At 36.3% G+C, this 23164-nt stretch overlaps 1 protein-coding gene across 1 annotated transcript in view; it reads left to right on the forward strand.

Annotated features, from left to right (window-relative positions):
- Positions 1-577: 577 nt before the first annotated feature.
- The window catches only part of LOC121375506 (jouberin-like), a 49516-nt gene continuing 26929 nt past the window's right edge, over positions 578-23164 (forward strand). The window contains exons 1-14 of the mRNA XM_041502992.1: positions 578-644; positions 1162-1228; positions 5005-5068; positions 5895-6042; positions 7850-7994; positions 12397-12571; positions 13535-13610; positions 17404-17581; positions 18430-18525; positions 18862-18955; positions 19652-19747; positions 20015-20113; positions 21168-21293; positions 22507-22565. Of these exons, the coding sequence (XP_041358926.1) occupies positions 5066-5068; positions 5895-6042; positions 7850-7994; positions 12397-12571; positions 13535-13610; positions 17404-17581; positions 18430-18525; positions 18862-18955; positions 19652-19747; positions 20015-20113; positions 21168-21293; positions 22507-22565 (1295 nt within the window). The 5' untranslated portion in view covers positions 578-644; positions 1162-1228; positions 5005-5065. The remainder of the gene's footprint in view (positions 645-1161; positions 1229-5004; positions 5069-5894; positions 6043-7849; positions 7995-12396; positions 12572-13534; positions 13611-17403; positions 17582-18429; positions 18526-18861; positions 18956-19651; positions 19748-20014; positions 20114-21167; positions 21294-22506; positions 22566-23164) is intronic.

Raw genomic sequence — 23164 nt, forward strand, 5'->3', positions numbered from 1 at the left:
TAACGGACCAGGAAGTGCTGGTTCTTTATTTGTTGATAAATGTAACATCATTGGTTCGTGCATGCTCGCAAGCTTTAGAAAAAATTATGATGTACACAACTATTCATTACTCCATGATACACAGGGCTCGAAACTCGCCAAAAAATATGGTGGCCCAAAAAATAATAATGGATGTTGGTAAATTAAGGTAAGCAAACCATGAACTATGAGCAAGATAATGTGGAATAAATATATGCAATACAAATATTAATAGTGGCTTATGTTATAGCTCTAAAGATGATCGACCAAATAATATTATTTGGGCAACTAATGCCATTATTTTTTAATATTTAAGTTGCCCAAACAGGACATTGGTCGCATTTGGCATCTATGGATGTTCATCACCCAATACCGAAAAGATTTATGGTAGGCCAGACAACTGATTCTGTGGAATTCTAGTAATTTTTAGAGCCCTTTTATTTGTTGTAATAGAAAAATTATCAATGTGTGATCTCACAATTTTACAGAAATTGTTGATCCTTGTAGAAAACTACAGGTGTTTTGATGTATAAATGGGTTTTGTTACACTGCAGATGTTGCAGAAGTTAAACCAAGAAAGCAGAAGAAAAAGATAAAATCTGGTCCATCTGAAGAAATTCCATTAAGTGAGTTATTGTTTAGACAAAATATTAGTTTCAAGTTTTAAAAGATGAAATTTTTTAAAAAGTACTGTTTGTCTAATATATCATATAACATTTTTTATCATTGGATATGTTATATTTATTGTGTACAAAGGCAGAACAAGGGTGTGAAAAATCACAAAACTTCTAATATATAATATTGTCTTTAATAACAGTGTCTTTAATATTACAAAGACTCCAAGGCATTTAATCAGAATGTTCTGCATGTGTGTGTATGTGTTTTTGTGTGTGTATCTGTGTCTGTCTGTCTTTGTATGTCTCTGTGTGTGTGTGTTTGTCTGTGTGTTTGTTTGAGGCCTGGATGAATGCAAAAAGTAAGGAATGTACATTAAAAAAATTCTTTCAGTTTTAGTGTTTGGTAACTAAGGATGTTTGTATTTAAATAAAAATAACGCCATAAATAATTTGTAAAAATATTCTTTGTTGCACTTATAAAGAGTTAATGATACATGTACTAGTTGGTGAGTGTGTCTCATTTCAGCTAATTCGGTACAAACAGACCAGCGCATTAGTGATGTGCTACAACAGGTTGTTCAGCAAACAGCTAAGTATGTATAAGTCAATCTTTATTTTTCGTTAGCATATAAGATGGGGGATCGGGATTGGTCAACTGTGCGCCCCCCCCCCCCCACACACACACACACATCCACGCTGCCCAGTGCTGGATATATTTCCATCAGTCTGCTCATACCAATCACCAATATAAAATATAAAGTATACATCAAGAAAGAAAATGACAACAGATCCACCTTGCATAAAATAATAATTATGGTACCTCCCTCCCCCACCCATCCCTCTTCTGATCAATTCTGGAACAACCCTGATCCTAAGTTATTACATAGAATAGATGTTTAACTTTTGGGTGTACAACTATATGGTAAATGCTAAAATAATGTGTCTAACTTATTAGGTAGTTATAATATTTCATTTTATTTCAACTTATTTTCATGCTTTTATCCAATTAAGGTTCAAGCATGATGTCCTGGACACACACCTCAGCTATCTGGGCTGTCTGTCCAGGACAGTGGATTAGTTGTTTGTTTGTAGTGGTTAGTGAGAGAAAAGAAGGTGTAGTGGCTTTACACCTACCCAGTGAGTCATTAAAACTCACTCTGGGTGGGAGCCGATACCGAGCTGTGAACCCTGTACTTACCAGCCTTATGTCCGATGGCTTAACCACGATGCCACCAAGACAGGTAGTTATAATAGTTTAGGCTGTACAGTTTTTTAGTCTCCTATCAGTTCATCCAGAGGGGACTGTAGCTTTCATCTCTGTCCATCTTTGTCCCACATATAAGTTTCCGGATGTTTTTCCCCACATATTTTCAAGATATTAATCTCAAATTTATGTATAGCTAATCAAGTACTGTTGCAGATCATGTTTGACTTTCATGGCGATTTAACTATTTTTGACAAGAGTTAAGGGCCTTGATCTTAGAAGATACACATATAGATTTCCAAATTTTTTTCAAGTTTGAATTTCATGGTGATGTACTCATTTTTGGCAGAGTTATGGCCCTTGAACTTAGATACAAAAATTTGTTGGTCCCGGCAGGGGACATATACAGGTTGCACTATACCAATTAATTTCCGGCTGGGTCGAAGTTCGAGGTGTACCGAACTTTTGATAGAGCAGTTAACACCACAAGTCCTGTGATTGGTTATAAATGTGAGTGTGTTGGTTGTAAAAAAAATTTGTTTTATCTGGGCTAAAAATGTATGCAATTTTATTTGATGTAGTACCACCGTGTCAAGTAGCCTTGTGCTTGGAACATGTATGGGGTACCTGTAAAAAAAAGTACTCAAATTTTGTGCGAAACTAGGGGTGTTGCAGAAACATCTGGTTATACCGAAAATGAGCCATGAAAGGTACCATTTTCTGCAGTTAATACTTTGAGGTAGGGGTTGTAGTACTGATATTTATGGGTCACAGTTTGGTTGATATATTGCATATAGTGTTTTTAAACACAAACGTTAACATGGTCGCCTATGGGATTTGAATTGGTATAGTCCAACCTATAGCACATATTCAGTGCATAATAAAAAAGATTATGATTTTTGTGATTTAATTAAATTAAACTACACTATTTGATTAATTAGCCGTCACTCGGCCATGCAAGTTCACAATGACCTTGACCTTGACAATAATTACTGTACATAGCTCTGAATGGAGTTTGAACAAAAATTAGCACTGAGGAAAAGTTGGTTTTGGCCTATAATTCATACTATACAGATTTGAATGTTCTTATTTACATGGTTTTTGACTTGCCATATACAACTGCTCTTAAATATGTTAATATATCTAGGCAGTCTGAACTTAGATTTTAATAGCAATTTATTTTTATATTAAAAATAACATGTGCCAATATTGGGATAATGTCTTTAACTTCTATAAACATAGTTAATGTTTCATGTGTGTACTTCTGAAAGCTTAACTTTTTAAAGACCTTGATTTTTATTGTCCTTTTGGCATATTTATAGGGTGCTAAGTCATATTTTAGACAAATTTGTAGTTTTAGGGGAAATTTTTTTTTACTTTGAAGAAATTTTTTACCAAAGCCATAATTAAAATTTTGGTCACTATTGTGCCTTCTGTTCTCATTTATACATAACAATAAGCTTGTTAAACATATCTTTAGGTCTCCAGATCAAATTTTTTTTTAAAATAATCACTTAGTTTGCTCCCATGAAGTGTATTTTAAGTGTATACTAGATTTGGAACCAATTTTTCCAGATTTGATTATCTACCTTGGTGTAATTTGATGATTTATTTTATTGTTAATGCTGTATTATCCAATGTTAATAGCTAAATGATATGCTGGATTACAGATTGTAGGAATACATCCAATATACATATTGTATTGATCTGGATTAGAAAATAATGCAATAAAATAGATGTTCGGGTAATTATGTCACTTAAAAACAGTTTTTTTTAATAATGAATCAAAAATAAATATGCGAAAGCTGCATGATAATTCCAGATATCACAAATATTTAAAACCTCCAACTACAGTAGGGTATACATAAAATATAGTCAGGAATATTGGTGGCTGCAAATGGTTTTGATGGTCCAATTTGAAAATCTGCATAGCTGATGGATTTGAAATTCCCGCACATGGTAACTTGAAGATGCCCACACTCAGCATACAGGATTTTCTTCCAACAGTGATGTGCAGGACATTAAGTCATTACTTCATACAGATGCAGTCATGTTGGTTTTTCCTTCCTCAGACATTGTATTTTTTTAATACTGATATTTCTTTGATGTGCCTATTGAGGTCTTCATAATCTAGGGGTCAGTCAAGTACATGTGTTTCAATGGAATAAGTTTAAGGAGTTGAGGTACTCTGAATAGCCATGCTGTCTCTACATATATAGCTGAGCACACACACACATCTGACAGTAAATATCTTCAGGAGTATTATTTAAAAAAAATTTTTTTTTTCAAATATGACATATTGCATTTGTACAAAACTGTACAAAATACATGTGCTTTGTGAGGTGTACATTAAATTAGGTTGCACTGTAGAAACAACAGTTTCAGTGAGGTTGTCAGTTTATGTCAGAAGACACCAGATCCTGGTTGTCATAAAAACACATGATTCACCACCTTTTGAAACATGTATGTTATCAGTATAGGTTGCACTATACCAATTAATTTCCGGCTGGGTCGAAGTTCGAGGTGTACCGAACTTTTGATAGAGAAGTTAACACCACAAGTCCTGTGATTGGTTATAAATGTGAGTGTGTTGGTTGTAAAAAAAAATTGTTTTATCTGGGCTAAAAATGTATGCAATTTTATTTGATGTAGTACCACCGTGTCAAGTAGCCTTGTGCTTGGAACATGTATGGGGTACCTGTAAAAAAAAGTACTCAAATTTTGTGCGAAACTAGGGGTGTTGCAGAAACTTCTGGTTATACCGAAAATGAGCCATGAAAGGTACCATTTTCTGCAGTTAATACTTTGAGGTAGGGGTTGTAGTACTGATATTTATGGGTCACAGTTTGGTTGATATATTGCATATAGTGTTTTTAAACACAAACGTTAACATGGTCGCCTATGGGATTTGAATTGGTATAGTCCAACCTACACATGTATTGCTTTAGCAGTACTCAAAGAATGCTTATCGACCAATAAATTCCACATTGCTTAAATTATTGATTTTAAATTTGGACAAATCCAATGTGTTTCTGGTTATCCATGTTTTTGTGGTAGCTTCAAATTCATTTCAGGTGGAATAGAAAAGAAAACTTTAAAAAAAATGAGAAATGAATTTTTGTGTATATTACAAATGCTGGTACAGTTCATTTTACTTTATTTCAGTGATGCAAAAGAGAAGAAGAAAAAGAAGAAAAAGGTGAAAAGTCCTGAAAAGGAAGCTGAAATGGTGAGACAGTTTTGTTTATTTGGCGTTTAGTGAATACAGTTTGGCCTACAATTTTTTAATATTTAATCGATGTAAATTGTTCATATTTTATTGGAGAGGAAAGGAATATTTGCTGTGACCACATTGTCGGCTACTCTATCAAATGGCAGCATCAGTTCTTTTATAATATATGCATTTTCCAATACAGGTCACCACATACCACGGCCTTTGATATATCAGATGTGGGGCACTGATTGAGAGGGGGAAACCGAAGGATCCACTAAGTATGATTGGTTCTAACATTGAATGATGTTCAGCCTCGTCATTTTTATTCGGTACAAATAGGTGTTTGGTTTTATTAATTAGTTGATTGGGTTTTACTGATAGTTCAAAACAAACTATTTGTCTTAAGGTTAGTCTTACGTGTGTCAGAGATGGGAATTCTCCTCGGATCAGCTGTTTTCCTCTCATGGAACATTGCATTTCCTCGCATTTTAATCATCCTTTCCTCCAAAATATGTCAGATGGCACAGATTTTAACTTAGGATTTCAAGAATTTCCGGGACCCCTCTAGATTACATCTTTTTTTACAGTTCACCAATTCCCACCCCTGGTGTGTACATATACGGCAAACTGAGTTGTTTTCTGGTAACGACATGCAAAGTGTGGTTACACAAAAAACAGAAATGTTTTCAGGGAACACATTCTAAAATATTAAATAGTAGTTGATAATCAATAATTTTAAATTGATTGATTAACAGTTGCCCCAAATCATAATGTTGAAAAGAGAGTGTTCCCTGGTTTCTGGCTTTACTGTATTAATAAAATGACTTGCTGTTTTGGTTAGCTGGAATCGTTGCGAAAAGGTAAAGGCATCGTTGGTCTGCACAAAGATGAGGACGAGACACTTGTGGCCAACACGTACGATCCAGATAACAGTCCGAAGAATGAGAAGAGCAACAAAAGAAGACAGAAAATGAAGAAGGAAGAAAAGGGTGAGATTTACATACATGTATCTTTTACATTCAGGGGGCGGGGTTTAGCTCAGTCGGTTGAGTGCTCGCTTGAGGTGCTTGCATTTTAGGATTGAACCACCTCGGTGGATCCATTTAACTGATTTTTTTTTTTTTCTCATTCCAACCAATGCACCACTACTGGTCAAAGGCTGTCATATGTGCTTTCATTTCTGTGGGAAAGTACATATAAAAGATTCCTTGCTGCATTAGGGAAAATGTTGCGGGTTTCCTCTGATGACTGCAAGTCAGAATTACCCAATGTTTGACATCCATTAACCGATGATTTATTAATCAGTGTGCTCTATTGGTGTTGTTATACAAAACGAACAAACTTTTACATTCATTTGCTTTTTAATCTTATCAGAAAAGGAAAGGAATGTTTGTTTAACGATACCACAGCACATTTTAAAATAACTCTATTTTCTGTCAAACATGGACAAAGACTACCACTGAACTGCATCCTGCCTTTGATTCTTTCATGTGACACGATTCGTCACAACTGAATCAATATTAATTGGTATTTGTTGAGGCTCTAATACCAATTAACTAGACCAGGTTGATATTGTACATATTAAAGAAACACGAGGAGTGAATTCTATTTATCCTATACCAGTTCTAAAATAACATTTTAATTGGAAATTTTGTAAATCACAGTTCTAAAGTCACCTCCATTGGTAATATGACATCATCACGATTAGCACAAATGTAGTTTGATGTCATATACTTTTAACTAAATCTTATGAAAACATTACACTCAGGTATACAGGTCTTATTAACCAAGTTAAAAATGGTAAATATCAAATGGGTTTATGACATGGATATTATTGGTAAGTTATAGGATACATGTCGGTATCTAATCAGTATACTGAAAATCAGATTTAAAACGCATGTTCGCGACATGTAAAATTTGTGAACAACTGTTGCTTTCTGCATAGGTAATGAAAATGATACGTGCATATAAATTTTGTGATGAGTTTGGACCTAAAATTTATATGCATGCAATTTTTTTCTGTTTTCACAGGTCAGAGAGATAAAATAAGAACTTTTTAATGCAGTGTTTCTTATAATCTTGCAGTTTATTTCACATGTACATTTTTTCATTCCAACCGGCCTCGGTGGCATCGTGGTTAGGCCATCGGTCAACAGGCTGGTAGGTACTGGGTTCGGATCCCAGTCGGGGCATGGGATTTTTTATCCAGATACCGACTCCAAACCCTGAGTGAGTGTTCCGCAAGGCTCAATGGGTAGGTGTAAACCACTTGCACCAACTAGTGATCCATAACTGGTTCAACAAAGGCCATGTTTTGTGCTATCCTGCCTGTGGGAAGCGCAAATAAAAGATCCCTTGCTGCTAATCGGAAGAGTAGCCCATGTAGTGGCGACAGCGGGTTTCCTCTCAAACTCTGTGTGGTCCTTAACCATATGTCTGACGCCATATAACCATAAATAAAATGTGTTGAGTGCATCGTTAAATCAAACATTTCTTCTTCTTCTTTTTCATTCCAAATGAAATGACGTAAACTACAAATGTCTTCAGCATCCACAGCTCTGTGATGTATAATGAGAAGTGATAAACCATTTTGTGGTGCATTATTTAAGATTGTTGCTGAACAGAAGAATATGGAAATATGCAGAAACCCATTTTGTTGGTCTAGTGGTTAAGCCATCAAATTTAAGGCTGGTAGGTACTGGATTCACATCCTGGTACTAGCTCCCACCTACAGTGAGATGATTAATGGCTTAGCGGGAAGGTGTGAACTGTACAATGTTTCATCGTATTTTGTAGATGAATCGGAAACAAAAGAGATAGAAGACAAGACGGACAAAGTACAACTAATAAATGAAACACCTGTGAAAACTCCTCGGAAGAGGAAACCGAAGAAAGACAAATCTCCGGAAGTTAAAGAACGCCAAGAGACTGTCATTGAAATGTAAGGAATAAAAAAAATAATCAGTGAATGAATGAATGTTAAACAACACCCCAGCACCCAAAAATCGTATTAGTTATTGGGTGTTAAACAAAGGTATATAATGGTCAAGATCAATTTAAAAATATAAAATTATTAATAAAGATAGTGTAGACAGCTGTGAAAGAGTTACATTTTTGAAAGACACAATGAAATATATTAGCAATAAATAGCCCCCACCCCTCAAAAAAATAAAATAATAATAATAATAATAATTTTTTATTGTATTTGAAATGAAAATTTGGAGTTTGCTTGTCGTTTTAACAAAAATACCAGATTACAATGCTAATTATTGAGTAATCCGACCAGGTCTGGAATAACTTTTACTAAAACCAGGGCTTCTAGATTATGGTAGCCCCACTCCCATGGCTAGTGATATTCAATGTTGGGCTAGTAAATAACTACCATTGCCATGCCCGATGGTTAGTGGAAAAAAAAAGAGTTAAATGTTGCAGTCTGTTTTGTAAATATAAATATCCTGCCAGCACTCCAACTCTTCAATGCTAATGTTTTTAAGGTATCTCCCTCTTTAGGTGACATATCTGATTACTGTAAAATACTTTATTTTCGCGGGAACTTAATTTTTGCGCTATTTGCACAAAGACATTTAGCGCGAATTTTAGGATCCCGTTAAAAATTAAACCCAACAGATTGTGACCGATTAATTGTTGTAGATGACCCAATAATGACAACTTACAACTACTAGTACTAGTATTCAGCAACATTCAAATGAACACGGATGACTCGTGATCAAAGAAACAAAATAAAATAAACAAACAAACAAAAGAAAGAAATTTAACTATTAAAATTTATTACAAAAACACAAAACAATGCATGTAATACAGTAATTGATGAACGATATATTAGTATTTACATGGAATAGGCCTAAACAATGATTATTGTCATTGTCAATCTTTGAGAATGCCGGCTTTATGGAAACCACTTCGAATCAGATCCTTCTTCTTGGAGACAATCTCACACACTTCTATAACCCACTGGGCATGAATGGGTTTCACAATGCTCGTTTTGATGTCAACATTCACAGTATGAACTCGGTGTTCATCCTCGGACGCTTCGTCATTTTCATCCAATTTTTTCATCACTTCACTCGAATACCACACATGAAAACACTGTTTGAGTTCATCTTTAAAAATTCTGTTCACTGTTAAATCCAATGGCTGAAGTTGATCAGTACAGGCGCCAACAATTCGCGAACTTTCTCAGTTCTGTGAGCTTTGAAAACGTCAAAAAGACACAAAGCTTTTTGATCACATGGCAGCCCCAGTTGTTTGCGGGTCCAGGTCACATACGGGTCGATTACGTTTTCGATGTACTGCAGCATGCTCAATTCGGTACTCCAATGACTTTCCGTGTGGGTGACATCCCAGTAAGTGGGGAAGTTTACATTTGGATGACATAGGTCTGTTTTTCCAGCGTAGATGACTTGGTGTGGTAACATGTCTCCACTTTTGGTGATCACCAACAAAACCGTGATCTGTCGTTTGTCGTCAACACTCAATATTGTCACCTGTTTAGCGCCTCTCTCTTCCATGGTTCAATCACCCCCAGGAATGAGTGATACTCCAGTCTGGTCCCAGTTAATTACCAGCTTGTCGGGAATTGAATGTTTGCTTACTGTATCACTCACCCGTTTAAGAAAGACCTCCTTTATTTCTTCAAAGTCGCCTGGAAGGTGTTTGACGTCTTTTGTCCCCTTACGCCAATCCACGATCAAGCAACGTCAATTTGTGCCGTTTCCTCAAAATCCCATCTGCTGCAGCCAAGACCATTCTAACGTTAATAACACCACCTGCTAATCGTGTTTTCCTAATCCAAAGTTTTTCCTCTTCTTCGTTCTCTCCTAACTTTGGCCTTTGACCTCTCTGTGCTTTTACAAGCTGACGTGGGGTATCACCTGTGTGAGTCTGCTCTTTCAAAAATGCCTTTTTCATACTTCTTACTGTTGACTCTGACAGTTTCTGGCTAAAATCTGTTGAAAACTTTCTCATCGCCTTCATAACTCCGTTTTCAATGACATAGACCGCTATCTTTGCCCGCACTGTTTCATTGTACGTTTGGTATTCCCCACGCTTTCTCTTTTTGGGATTTTCCTCTGACGTCAGCTTGTCAACTGACGTATTTGCGGCAACTATTGTTTCTGCCTGGTTTTCAGTTTTACTTTCGCATGGATTTGGCAAACCGGGCGTTTTAGGTTTCGGGGAATTTTTTAACCACGTAAGTAAAGACATTGTGGATGGTACTGGAACTGAACTGGAAACTCTATTAACGTGCCCCTATCCACGAAGGTTCAGGCACGCCCACCACGGATTTAGCCTCTGACTTCGCCAGTGACTAACTCCGGAGCAGGGGGGGGGGGGGGGGTAAGTTTGAGGTGGGCGGAATTTGGAAAAAAGCCATTTAGTAAGGTCAACGCGAGCGCGGACCAAATAGCAGACACTTCGCAAACTTGAAGTACACCGAGTGGGAGCCGTGCTCTGATTGGCTGAATTTCGATTCCTCGGTGAAGCCTGTATTTTACCTAAGTCTACAAAGAGTAACTGCATCCAAATACATGTCCGGACTCTAAAATTTAACCCAAAATAGTTAAGACTGCTCAGCCAAAAGGTTTTTAAGGTGATTTTGAGCAATTGAACGGGCGCCAAAGTAAAATGCGTTAGACTACTTATAAAAAAATAAACATAAGAATTTTGAACTGCTTCCAAAACGTTTAAAGTCTAACTAGCTCAAAAAAAGAGGTTGATACCTGTCCTAGGAAAGGTTGGTGTCTAGGGGGATCCGATGTAGTCGGTGATCTCGAGATGCAGGAGGAACTGCCGGTAATCGGAGTCTGCTAACGACTTGGTGATTGGACGGTAGTGAGGACCCACGACGGTTTTGAGAACACGATGTAATGTCGGGTTGTCCATCTCCGATAGCAGCAGACCTTGATTGAATCTTCCGTTCCGGCGGATGGTTACGCACACAGCGCTTTGTCCCTCCCGCATCTTGAGCCGGTGCACCGCGAATTCCCCCTCGTTGAGTCAGTCTGGTAGAGGTTGGTATGCCTGTTCCTTTGGACGACTCATCAGAAGGCGTACGTCCGTGAGATTAGTCTTGACCAGCTGTTGGTAGCGCTGTTGGAGACGGCCGGCCTGCAGTGACCACTGCTCCACTGGTTCTGTCCCCGGCTGCGGCGGTTGAGAGGGGCGACTTGGCCTGGCTGGAGTGGCACTCGGGGGAGTGTTCGCCTTCCTCCTCTTCACAACTGGTTCTTTCCGGGCCTGCGCTTCAACGGGTGTCGTCGACTGGATCGGCGACACATCCGGAGGCGCTTGAGTAGGAACTGGTGCAGGTGGCCGATTGAACGGGGTGACACAGATGGCTGTGTCAAGCTCGTCCAATTCGTCATCTTCCTGAGGGACGGTAGCCGAGACAGCCGGGGGCCGGAACCTCTTCCATCTTGGTCGTCTTCCTCGGTTGAGTGGCGTTGGGCGGTCTAACAGAAGGAGTCGCCGCCGGCGGTTTAGCCACCGGTTTTGACCCCCCCCTGCGCCGCCGCTGGCGCACGTCTCCTTTTCCTCCACCTTCCTTTCTTCTGTACGCGGTCTCCGTACACCAAGGTCACGGTTGCCCGTGACCCGGTGTACGAGACCCGGTACTCGATCAGGCTTCCATAAGTAGCAATTAGTCCCCCCAGGTGGGGGGGTAATTGCACAGCGCACTCGACAACGTCTGGTTGGATTGGCTGCATATTTGAAACTGCAAGAAGCGAATGGTGGATGGTACTGAATTACAAAGACTAACACCTCTTTATATAATATAATGCTTACAAGTGGCCATTTACCCAATCTCAGGGAGACCCTTTACCTGTTATAACACTAATCATTTGATCTGGTAGAATGCTGACACGATCAATTGGTCGTCTTTATTTGTAGACCAAGTCTTAATTGATAAACTATTCAGGACTAATTAAGCCCATGACAAGGTACCGACAGTTAATACTGCTTATGCATTGACTGTAAAAAACGGATTTATTGATAAACAATGGTGGTGTAAAAAAAAAAAAAAAGTTTAATCAAGGATGCGCAAAATATTAATTCCGCGAACATAGTGATTTTTCTTTAGCGCGAAAATTACACCCCTCGAAAATAAAGTATATTACAGTATTACTATTATTTAGTAAAATTGTATTAACTTAAAGTAAAGTAGGGCTAGTGAATTTTTAATTGTGGCTAGTACATTTTAAAAATCACTGATCCCATGGCTAGCGAATTTACGAAAAATTCTGGAAGATTTGCTAAAACCCACTTTATTGTTATATTGTATATAAAATTTTAGAATTTGCTTCTTTTTTGTTTACTTTCAGGGAGGCATTACTTTCAGACCAACAAGAAGAAAAATCATCAGAGGTGACATCACCAAGAGAAAAACAAAAACAGAAGAAAAAGAAGAAGCCGAAATCCCCGGTAGATTCGGATGAGACGAAAGTGGTGACGGTTGATGCTGATGTACATGAGCAAGTGGAAGAAGACAAGCCAAAAGTAGGAGTTAACACTGTAGTCTCTGCAAAGCTCAAAATTCATAGAGAGAAGAGGCAGCTGTTACTCTACAGGGCTAGCTCTGGCACTCGCCAAATTCACCGACTGTGAATTTTGAAAGCATTTGGCAAATTTTATTTTAGTTTGGCAAAATAATTTCATGTAATAATTGACTTTGTTTTACGATAACTGACAGTTTCTGCAATTTTTAAAGTTTATTTGACAATTTGGCGAAATGTTTTGCTCACCCAGAGCTAGCTCTGCTCCAAATACACAAACGGTTTTCTAATAATCGCGTTCAGCTAGTTATACAAATACTTGTGGTTTAGAACTGCTGCCAAATTTCTGACTTTTACTTTAAAGATTTTAAATCAAAGATTGCATCCCACTCCACAGAATGAATTTCAAGCTTTGTGGTGGACCTTTTTAGAATATTTAATTGAATGTGTGTGTAGATGTTTTGAATCACGTATTGCAAATTTGAGAGAAGAAGAAATAGGTGTAGTGGTTAACTAATTACAAGTATTTGAACATACACATGTAGTAGTAGTTTGTTAAAAAAAAGTTTAATGGAAAACAGCTTAAGAAGTGTTCAGGCTTCAGTGATACTGTACACATATATTGTGTATTGAATATTAATTGTAATTGAGAAATATTTATATTTTGATATTCATTGGCATCCATCACTAATTATTTAATTTGTTAATTTTTTTAAAAGTAAATATTTGAAAAATTAATTTTATAATAAAAGTAATGTCTGTTTAAAACAAAAAGTTTTAAAATCTCAACGTTTCGTCTACTAAATGTTGACATCATCAGAAGAAAACTAAACATTAAAAACAGGAGTTCAGCCTTTAAAATCAGTAGTTAATTTTAAATTAATTGCGTGTGGTATATGTACATGTATGTTAAACTTTCTGTAGTACTTGTGTGCAAGCATCGCTATTCATCCTGTTTATTTGATAGGATGAAGAGGAGCAGCCCCCTGAAGAAACGGAACCGAAGACTGTCGTTAAGAAAAAGAAACGGAAAAAGAAAAAAGGTTAAAAAAAGGAACTGCAGACACTTCATTCACTTGAAGTTTATTTTCTTCACTAACTGGTTAATTGATGGGGACTATTCATGTTTTGTCGGGATGTAAAGAAAGAAAGAAATGTTTTATTTAACGACGCACTCAACACATTTTGTTTACGGTTATATGGCATGGTTAAGGACCACACAGATGTTGAGAGAGGAAACCCGCTGTGGCCACTTCATGGGCTACTCTTTTCGATTAGCAGCAAGGGATCTTTTATATGCACCATCCCACAGACAGGGTAGTACATACCACAGCCTTTGATATACCAGTTGTGGTGCACTGGCTGGAATGAGAAATAGCCCAATGAGCCCACTGATGGTTATCAATCCCAGACCGACTGCGCATTGAACGAGTGCTTTATCACTGGGCTATGTCCCACCCCCTGTTTTGTTGGGATGTAGCTCGGTGTTAGAATGCTCGCATGAGGTGCTCTAGGTCAGATGATCGATCCTCGTATCCAGGCTTGATCCTGCCAGTGCTATACTGCCTGTGGGGTAGTGATTAATAAATCAATGTGCTCTAGTGTTGTCGTTAAAGAAAACAAAGTTTAACCTTTGTTCCACTGCTGGTACATTAAAAGCTGTGACCTGTGCTGTCCTGCTGTGTATAGGAAAGTGCATATACCAGATCCTTTGAAGTTTTTCGGTAGGAAAGGAATGGGATATTTGTTTAATAACACCTCAGCACAATTTGGTGTCTAACATACTATGATATTGACACTTAAAGGGACATTCGTGAATTTGCTCCATTGTAAGATGTTTCCGACTAGTAAAATAAGTCTGCGATTAAACTTGTATATTAAGTATATTTTCTTGTTTAGAATGTCAGTGTCTGTATATTCAATGTGTTTCTGGTCATCTTAATACTGTACTTGTAAGAAGGCCAAACTGGATTCTGTCTTCAAATAATTTCGTACGTACGAAAAAAACTTATTTTAGGAAATAAAATGAAATTTAACCTAGTACAAGTATTAGAATGATCAGAAACATGTTTAATATACAGCCACTAATATTTTATACAGAAAAATATATTTGATATGCAATTACAATCGTTAAAAAGTCTGTTAGTCGATAACATCTTAAACACTGCAGGAAACTCAGGAATGTCCCTTTAAAAAAATGAAAATAAGAGATTTCTTGCAGCCCTGCCATTTTGTGGAGGCAGCAGGTTTCCTTTCTGGACCATATATCAAAATAACCATATGTTAAATGTCAAATAGCCATGATTCAGAGTTCGACAAATCTGCTAGCCCGACACCTGTGGCTAGTGGTTTTTAAGTTCGGGCTAGTGAGAAACGCAAAACCACTAGCCCGCAGGGCTAGTGGTTTCCGCCTCCCTCTTTATCGCTCAATCATGATGGTTTTGTGTGTGGGTTTTTTCTCTCGGCTGAAATTTCGTTTAATAAATTTGATTGTGACATTTGTCATCGAATAATATCAACAACGCAATCAGTATATAATAATAATCCACTTGAACTAGGTCTGCAAACTGCAGTAACATGCTATCTCTACATCACCACAGTTACAGCATGCATTGTTTACTTTTCCCTTTCAAGTTTCTGGCACAGGAAATAAGTCTAATGACATGCATATTTTGATTGGTTGGACACTTCATGTGGTAGTTAATCTCGCACATATGTGACGACAGGTTAATCTCAATCAAGTAAACCCCAGTCATGCTTTGAATTTCAGTGTTTGTTTTATTTACCTATTGTTTTCTAATTTAACACTTCGCTGACATGTGGTTATCGGCAATCATGAAAACAATTTACTTTAATGGTAACCGCACATGCAATGACTCTGCTTGGCCTATTACGTGTAGCGGTCTGGATAATGCGTCACAGCTGCCAATACAAGATGATACTTTTTTTGTTCATCAATTAACAATGGATTAGATGTCGCCGTTATATTCTTTTCATATCAGTCTGACACGGGATAATGCCCTGTATTTGAGCAATTGGCATCACCGTTCCTGGCGACATAAATAGTAGGGCTCTAAATGTATAACCCACTACCGAATACACTGAACCATCTATTACCGTGTGTCACACTGTCGTACCCTCATTTAAATTTAATTATTTTGATAGTGGGTTTAGATTTCAACCATGAGTTTGCTCAATTATTTTTCCACAGGGGTAGGGCAAAAGCGAAAACGGAACAATGACGATGGATCACATTTGACAAAAAACAAACGTACAACACGACAAAAAACTGAAAGTTACAACATGATTTAAGTGTTTGTTTTATTAAACTGTTATACTCGTAAAAGTGTTATCTTACAAAAATTATATAAAAATCCAGTTATAACTGATCAGGTATTTAGGCTAGTGCTTTATCCTGGTGGGCTGGTGGTTTTCACAAACCCACTAGCCCTGTGGCTAGTGACTTTTCAAAATATTTGATTTAAAAATGTGCTGAGACGGTGTTAAACAAATACGTGTTTCCTTTTCTATTTCAGGTCATTTGACATGATTAAACATGGATATGATGTTTTAATTGTTTATCTGATTTCATCTCTCGTTTTTTTTTCTCTTAAAATAAAAAGTAAGAATTTGATCTCGAATGCTGAACAAATTACATTTATTTGAGTGTGGGATACTTTTAGCATATTTCAGATTTTATTTTAAAATAACTATCACATCTCTATCTATCATCATGAAGTAGTCTTAAGGTAGGATTCCATTTGTACAGTTTCATATAAAAGAAAGAAATGTTTTATTTAACGACGCATTCAACACATTTTATTTACGGTTATATGGTGTCGGACATATGGTTAAGGACCACACAGATTTTGAGAGGAAACCCACTGTTGCCACTACATGGGCTACTCTTTCCGATTAGCAGCAAGGGATCTTTTATTTGCGCTTCCCACATGCAGGATAGCACAAACCATGGCCTTTGTTGAACCAAATATGGATCACTGGTCGGTGCAAGTGGTTTACACCTACCCATTGAGCCTTGCAGAGCACTCACTCATGGTTTGGAGTCAGTATCTGGATTAAAAATCCCATGCCTTGACTGGGATCCGAACCCAGTACCTACCAGCCTGTAGACCGATGGCCTAACCACGACGCCACCGAGGCCGGTCAGTTCCATATATATATAATAAGCAATTACTTTTCATTGCTTTTAGGGCAAGTTCTTTTGGGGTGTTTTGGCTGTATGTATGATGATTACCATGCAATGTATGTGCTTATAACGCAAGAATCACTACAGAGTGCAGTCAGACTTACTGCAAAAAAAATTCCATATAACAAAAAACATAAGCATCTGGACATTAGAGTAAATCACAGGGATATGAGAGCTACGTGGAAATGCTTAAATGCGCTTTTCCATTTCGTCTAAAAATATTTTCATGGTTTCAAGTTTATGATGTGTGCCTTATATTATAAGTTATAACCAGTTTAGATTTGTTAGCATTGAATGCAATTTTTGGCAGTTTTCCTTCAGGGACCTTGAACAGCCCCTGGACCCCTGCAGCTGTGATTTTTTTTTGTCCCAGCCCCTCTCACATCCCTGAAATCGATAAAACAAATCTGTTTCAACTATATTGTATGATTACCCCCTTCCGTAAGATTGCCATAAATATCCTTGCTTTAAGAGGGCATTTCGTTTTTCTACAAAATCATTAAAAAAATATATATATATTTTGATGGGCATCATGCATCAACCTGTCCTTTTTGATACACAGATGTTCTCATAACAACTAACTGCACCTAAATTTGTTTTCAAGAAGATGTTTGTTTTTTCTTTCATAGAGGAAACTGTTGAAGAAGAGACCCCAGGACCACAAGAAATTGAGGACGATGGGCGAGTGTTGAGCATTATCATCCACCGCACGGACAAGCTCAAGAACGACTTTAACATCCTGCATCCACTGGTGCGCGTCCACGTCGTCGACATGAACACTGGCTACTACCTCGCCAAACAGCACAAGTGAGTCACCATACACAGAGCTCGAAATAGGAAGTAAAATATGGCCTGCTGGTATTTTAGTTTAAATAGCAGGCCAAAAGAAATATGACCTGTCCAAAAATGTGACTTGCTGAAAATGGACAACATAGGACGAGAGAAGGGTATTTGTGAAAAATTAGGACCTCTGAGATGTATTCTAGAGCATTATGGATGTAAGATACAATCAGAATCAAGAGCTAATTAGCAGATGAGATAATAGTGCATGCTTTTCTTTCTTGGAAACATTAACTGCCATTTTGGTGCGATGGATAGCAGGTGAATTTTTATTTCACCTGCTAGGTCTAAAAATAAACCACTTTTTGCTTTCCGTGGGCTGTCGAGTGCTGTTACACCATAACTAGGTTCTTAAGTATTTTTTATCAATGATTTCAGTTTGGCTTGTCATAAAAACGAAAAGTATTGAATAAGCCAGATTGTACACAGTGCTAGATAAAGCTATCTGGCCCCTGAGCTAGACAGTTTCCAAATGCCCCAGGAATTGCCTTAATTATACCCCACAATGGTGATAGATTGTGTTAATCTTGTTTTGATCATAATAAAAATGGAGTTTTTATGTATATTTTGTACAAAGTTTGGTCTAAATATAAATAAAACAGCAATACTCACCCATACGGAGTTAAAAAATTATTTTGTACTTTACTTTATTGCTCTTACTTTCTTGTGAAATATAAAGTATTAAAACATTATGCATGTCCTTTGAGATAATGTCTTCACTGTAGTGTTTTAGTGTCTTAAGTTGTTGTTTTTTGTCTTCATTTATGTTACAGTAATATTGTCTTGTTTATAAATATTCTTTCAATATATTCCAGGGATAGACCGGTTACTTCTTACTATGAAATTCAAAATGAGCAGTTGATCCACATTCTTCCTATTATGACCCAGCCATTTGACTTCAAACTACACAGGTATGTTAGTGAACTGGTAACATGTAATTTAGGGGTATATCACGTAATGCCTGATAAAATTGCATATTACCTGTCCCTCATGAATTAATGTTGTAAACATTTGCCAAAGCCTCCGATTTATAAAATTAATTCACTCTTACAGGATGTTTATTAATAAGTGTCAGGCAGTGATTTTTGGTGACTAGCAAGCACTGTTTAATATTTTTAAATGGATTAGCAATCAATGAAACTTAAATAGTGAACCATGATGAAATATTGAAAAAAGGTTCCCTTTTTATCTATTGTGGTGTCTGTTTTGTTTTTGTTTTTAAATGATTCCTAATTTTACAACTTTAGGTCTGTGTTGCCTGTGTGGGAGGATCTGCTTGTTTTTAATGAGAACTTCAACTACTTCGTGAGTGAAGAGTCAAACGTCATTCTTTTCTTTGAGGTGAGATGTTTACAACTGTACTAAGGATGTTCAAACTATTTAAATAGTTCTTGTATTGCCTGATACTGGTATTACCACCTCTAACATTCTCGTTCTAACTGAACAATGACTCTAATAAAAGGAAAGGAATGTTTGATTTAATGACACACAACATTTTAACTATGGTTAAAATTGTGTTGGACATATAGTTAAGGACCAAGGAATTAATTAGAAAAGAAACCCACTGCCGCCACACTATAGGCTACTCTTTTCAATTATTATAAACATCATCCCATAGACATGATAGTACATACCACAGCTTTTGTAACACCAGTTGTGGAGCACTAGCTAAAACAGGAAATGGCGCAATGTCCTTCACCCAATTTGCCATGCAATGTTAAATAGTACAACTGTATTAAAGCATAAATCTAGTATTTATTTCCAGGCTTATACGTTTATAAGTAATGATTTTAGGGATCTAATCTTGATATTATTAAACTGTTCTGCGGCAGTAAATAAAAAAATATACCTTACAGCTTCTTTGTTTTCTTGCTGTTAAATTATGCATCACTTAATACTTAAAATTGTACATTTTGGCAAATCAGATGTTCTTTCTGATGAGCGTTATATTTGCGGTACCTTGGAAACTTGGACCAGTTACTTTTATTCAATAACATTTGCCATGATGTTAACACTAAAAAGGAATTTTGATTTCAGTTGTTGGATTTTGTTAGCATGAATGCTGCAGCTCGAAAATATAACAATGTGAAGAATGAAGGTGGCTGGCATCGCATAGCCTGGGCTTTCTTGAAAGTAATTATCGGTTTCTTTTAAGATACTTTATAATTCAAATACATTCTGATATTTAAAATATAGCCTTGATATTTTTTTATTTTTTTTAAATTTTAAATGTAATATCAGTATTCCGAAATAAAGTCATTAATAAATATTTTAAAGTGCTTTTTTACTTAATCTGTGTAATTAATATATATTATATTTAAACATTCTTGAATGTGCATACATGTCTATGCGTATTCTTTTAATAGGAAATGAAAACTATAATGCATTGTTTATATTCAGGTTAGGGGAGCAAACAACAAGATAAATGTTGACAGCAAAGTTCGTCTTCAGTTGTATCTACCACCAACGCGATATCGTGCCAAACCAGATATGACTGAAGTAAGAATCAAGAAAAAGGGAAAAAAAACTAAGAAAAAAAGTGTTCTCAAACCAAATTCATAAAACATCATAACTTAGTATTTATGGTGTAATTTGTCATATGTTTACAAGTATTAGGTATATATGTCATGCAGAAAATCACATCAGTCATGGTATGGACATAAGGAAATAATTTATGTATGTTTCAAACTATTATTTGTACTGTTTGCAATTGTAACAATACATGTAGTTATACAATCATAAATTTATGGTTTTGTGCAAAACTAGGATATTAAATCTAAGATAAAAAAAAAATCCTAATGCTTACAGTGAATTCGAAATATACATAATTTTCTTTTGTTTTTAACATGATCCATATCTGCAGTTACATAATTTGTTGCATGAAATAGATGCCCAATATATGTAATGTAAATGCTAAATTACAATGTTTTGTGGATTTGGCCACAGGTTTTTATTGTTGCATGTACAGGTTAAATTTTCAAATCCAAATTGAGAATGAATTTAGCTGATATATTTCTTAACATATTTTCAAAAAAGCTAATGAAGAATAAGCCTTTGTTTAAACACTGAATGTGTACTGCAAAATTGTTGAATTTATGGAATACATGTAGCTGTGGTTATATTTTTAACAGCCTTTTTACCCATCTGTTAAAATTTCTGTTTACTTAAAATAGTTATTAATTTATTTATGGTTTCACACTTTAAATATAATATAAATAAATTGGGATTATTTTAATGTTTTGGCGTGTTTTTTTCATTTCAACGTACTTTTTGTGCTTATATCCAATTAAGGTTCAAGCACGCTGTCATGGGCTCACAACTCAGCTATCTGGGCTGTCTGTCCAAGACAGTGGGTTAGTTGTTATTTGGTTAGTGGTTAGTGAAAAAGAACAGGGTGTAGTGGCCTCACACCTACCCATTGAGCCCTTAAGAACTCGATCTGGGTTGGAGCCGGTATTGGGCTGTGAACCCTGTACCTATCAGCCTGTAGTCCGATGGCTTAACCACGGTGCCATCGAGGCCAGTTTTAATGTTTTTAAATTGTTTTTCTCAGCTCTTTCAGTGGTGGAGTGGTACTACAAGAGTTACCTACCCTTCCACTCTGTATGTGACACTGAAGGGAATCAAACCACCTGAAGATATAGAACCAGCGGGCCGCTCCATGTATGCAATTCAGGAGGTAAATGTTCCCATTCTAATGAATACCTCTAAATATTTTATTCAGCCTACAATAACGAGGCTCAAAATTCATTTTGTGGAATGAGAAGCAGTAAGTATGAAAATTAGACAACTCATTAGACTTGGAGTATGACTTTTATTAACAGCAAGAAACTTCAGACGGATGCACATAAAAGTTTATGATTTATGTTATTACTCCTGAAAATTGTAGGTATATCTGGAATACTGTTAAAAATAAGATGAAAAGCAAAAGCTGCTTGTGAAACTGCATTTTGAGCAGCATTTGCTTCCTGCCTTGCACAGTATTTAGCTTGATGTTGTATCGCTGACCTTAGGTGTGGGTTATATGATCAGTTCCCTTTGATGAACTCAGTGTCTTGGTTTCATCTCAACCATTGCCCCTGTCAGAGGACATGTTATGTGTTATCCTGTCTGTGGGAAAGTGCATATAAAAGATCCCTTGCTGCTGGTAGGCATATTCTGTGTTTCAGAAGCAGGTTTCCTCACATTGTCAATCAAATACTGAAATAAACAAATAACTATAGTTTAAAATGAATTGAAGTATCATTAAACAAATATTCTTTTTCTGATTGTAAATTCTAATTCAACACATTTGTAAGAACGAATCTGATTAGATCTCCACTAAACATTTCAGGTGGTAAAATCACCAATATACCAGTCACAAATTTTCTGGCAGAAATATGTCATATGTTAAGCAAAGAACAGGGTTGTTTTCTAATGATGTTATAAAGACAATTTCTGTAGCGTTCATATTATGTACAGAAGTCATTAAATACTGAGACGTTTTTATGTCAGAAATGAACATATTATTCTTTATTAGTCGTTATCTAATCATGAGAGCAGATTAAAATATGTCATATTACACATCTATGTTCGAGCTGGTAACTGTCCGATCACCCATCGTCTGTTAATGGGCTGCCTAATGACGTCACCAGCTGGTGACATTTATATGCTTATTCCTACTAAAAATGTGACAATTTCTTATTTAAAATCAACCAGCAAACAGTTTAATTAGAATAGGGATAACCCTACTGTGTTTTCCGATTTGCGGACATATATTAGTGGTTTTACAGTCGCAAATTTACTGTTTTATAAAACGTGACTGACTTTTTTAACAAGTGTTTCACAAGCATCATCTGTTGTCCAGCTGAGAATGTTCATTGAAGGCCATGTTTATTTGATTTGTTTTTCAGGAAAAAGGTCGAATGACGTTTGAAGATTTGAAAAGTATGCATTGGGGAACGAGAACAAAGTTAGTACATTGTTTGATTATTACCACATTTACTTTTTTTTTATCTCAGTGTTTGGAGTATTATTACATACCAACAATAATTTTTTTGATTTCATTTAAATGATTAATTTAACAAATTGATATGTTCATCAAGTAATTTAGAATTTTTACAGTTATTTTTGTTACCTCATTACCAATATTATGTGAGTTATGGTCAGTTAAAAAAAATTCAATTACAAAATCATTTTGTCATGTTGTCATTGCATAAAATTCTGCTTTTACTGTTATGAAATTGAAATTTTTGTGAATGTTTTTTGTTAGTCCCCTATTGGTCCAACCGGAGGGGACTATAGATTTCGTCTCCATCATTCTGTCTATCTTGTCTGTCTGTCTGTCCATCCATCTGTCCTACATATAGTTTTCCAGATGTTTTTTCCACGATGTGTATAGCTTCATCAAGTACTGTTACTTATCAGGATTGACTTTCACATCAATTTACCCATTGTTCACAGAGTTATTGCCCTTGAATTTAGGCAATACAGAACTTTGTTGGGCCTGGTAGGGGGCATGTGTTGCTTTATTAGCAGTACTCACAGAATGCCTGTTGATTATTATAGTGT

Source organism: Gigantopelta aegis, chromosome 6 (assembly GCF_016097555.1).
Source record: "Gigantopelta aegis isolate Gae_Host chromosome 6, Gae_host_genome, whole genome shotgun sequence".
Classification (NCBI taxonomy): Eukaryota; Metazoa; Mollusca; class Gastropoda; order Neomphalida; family Peltospiridae; genus Gigantopelta; species Gigantopelta aegis.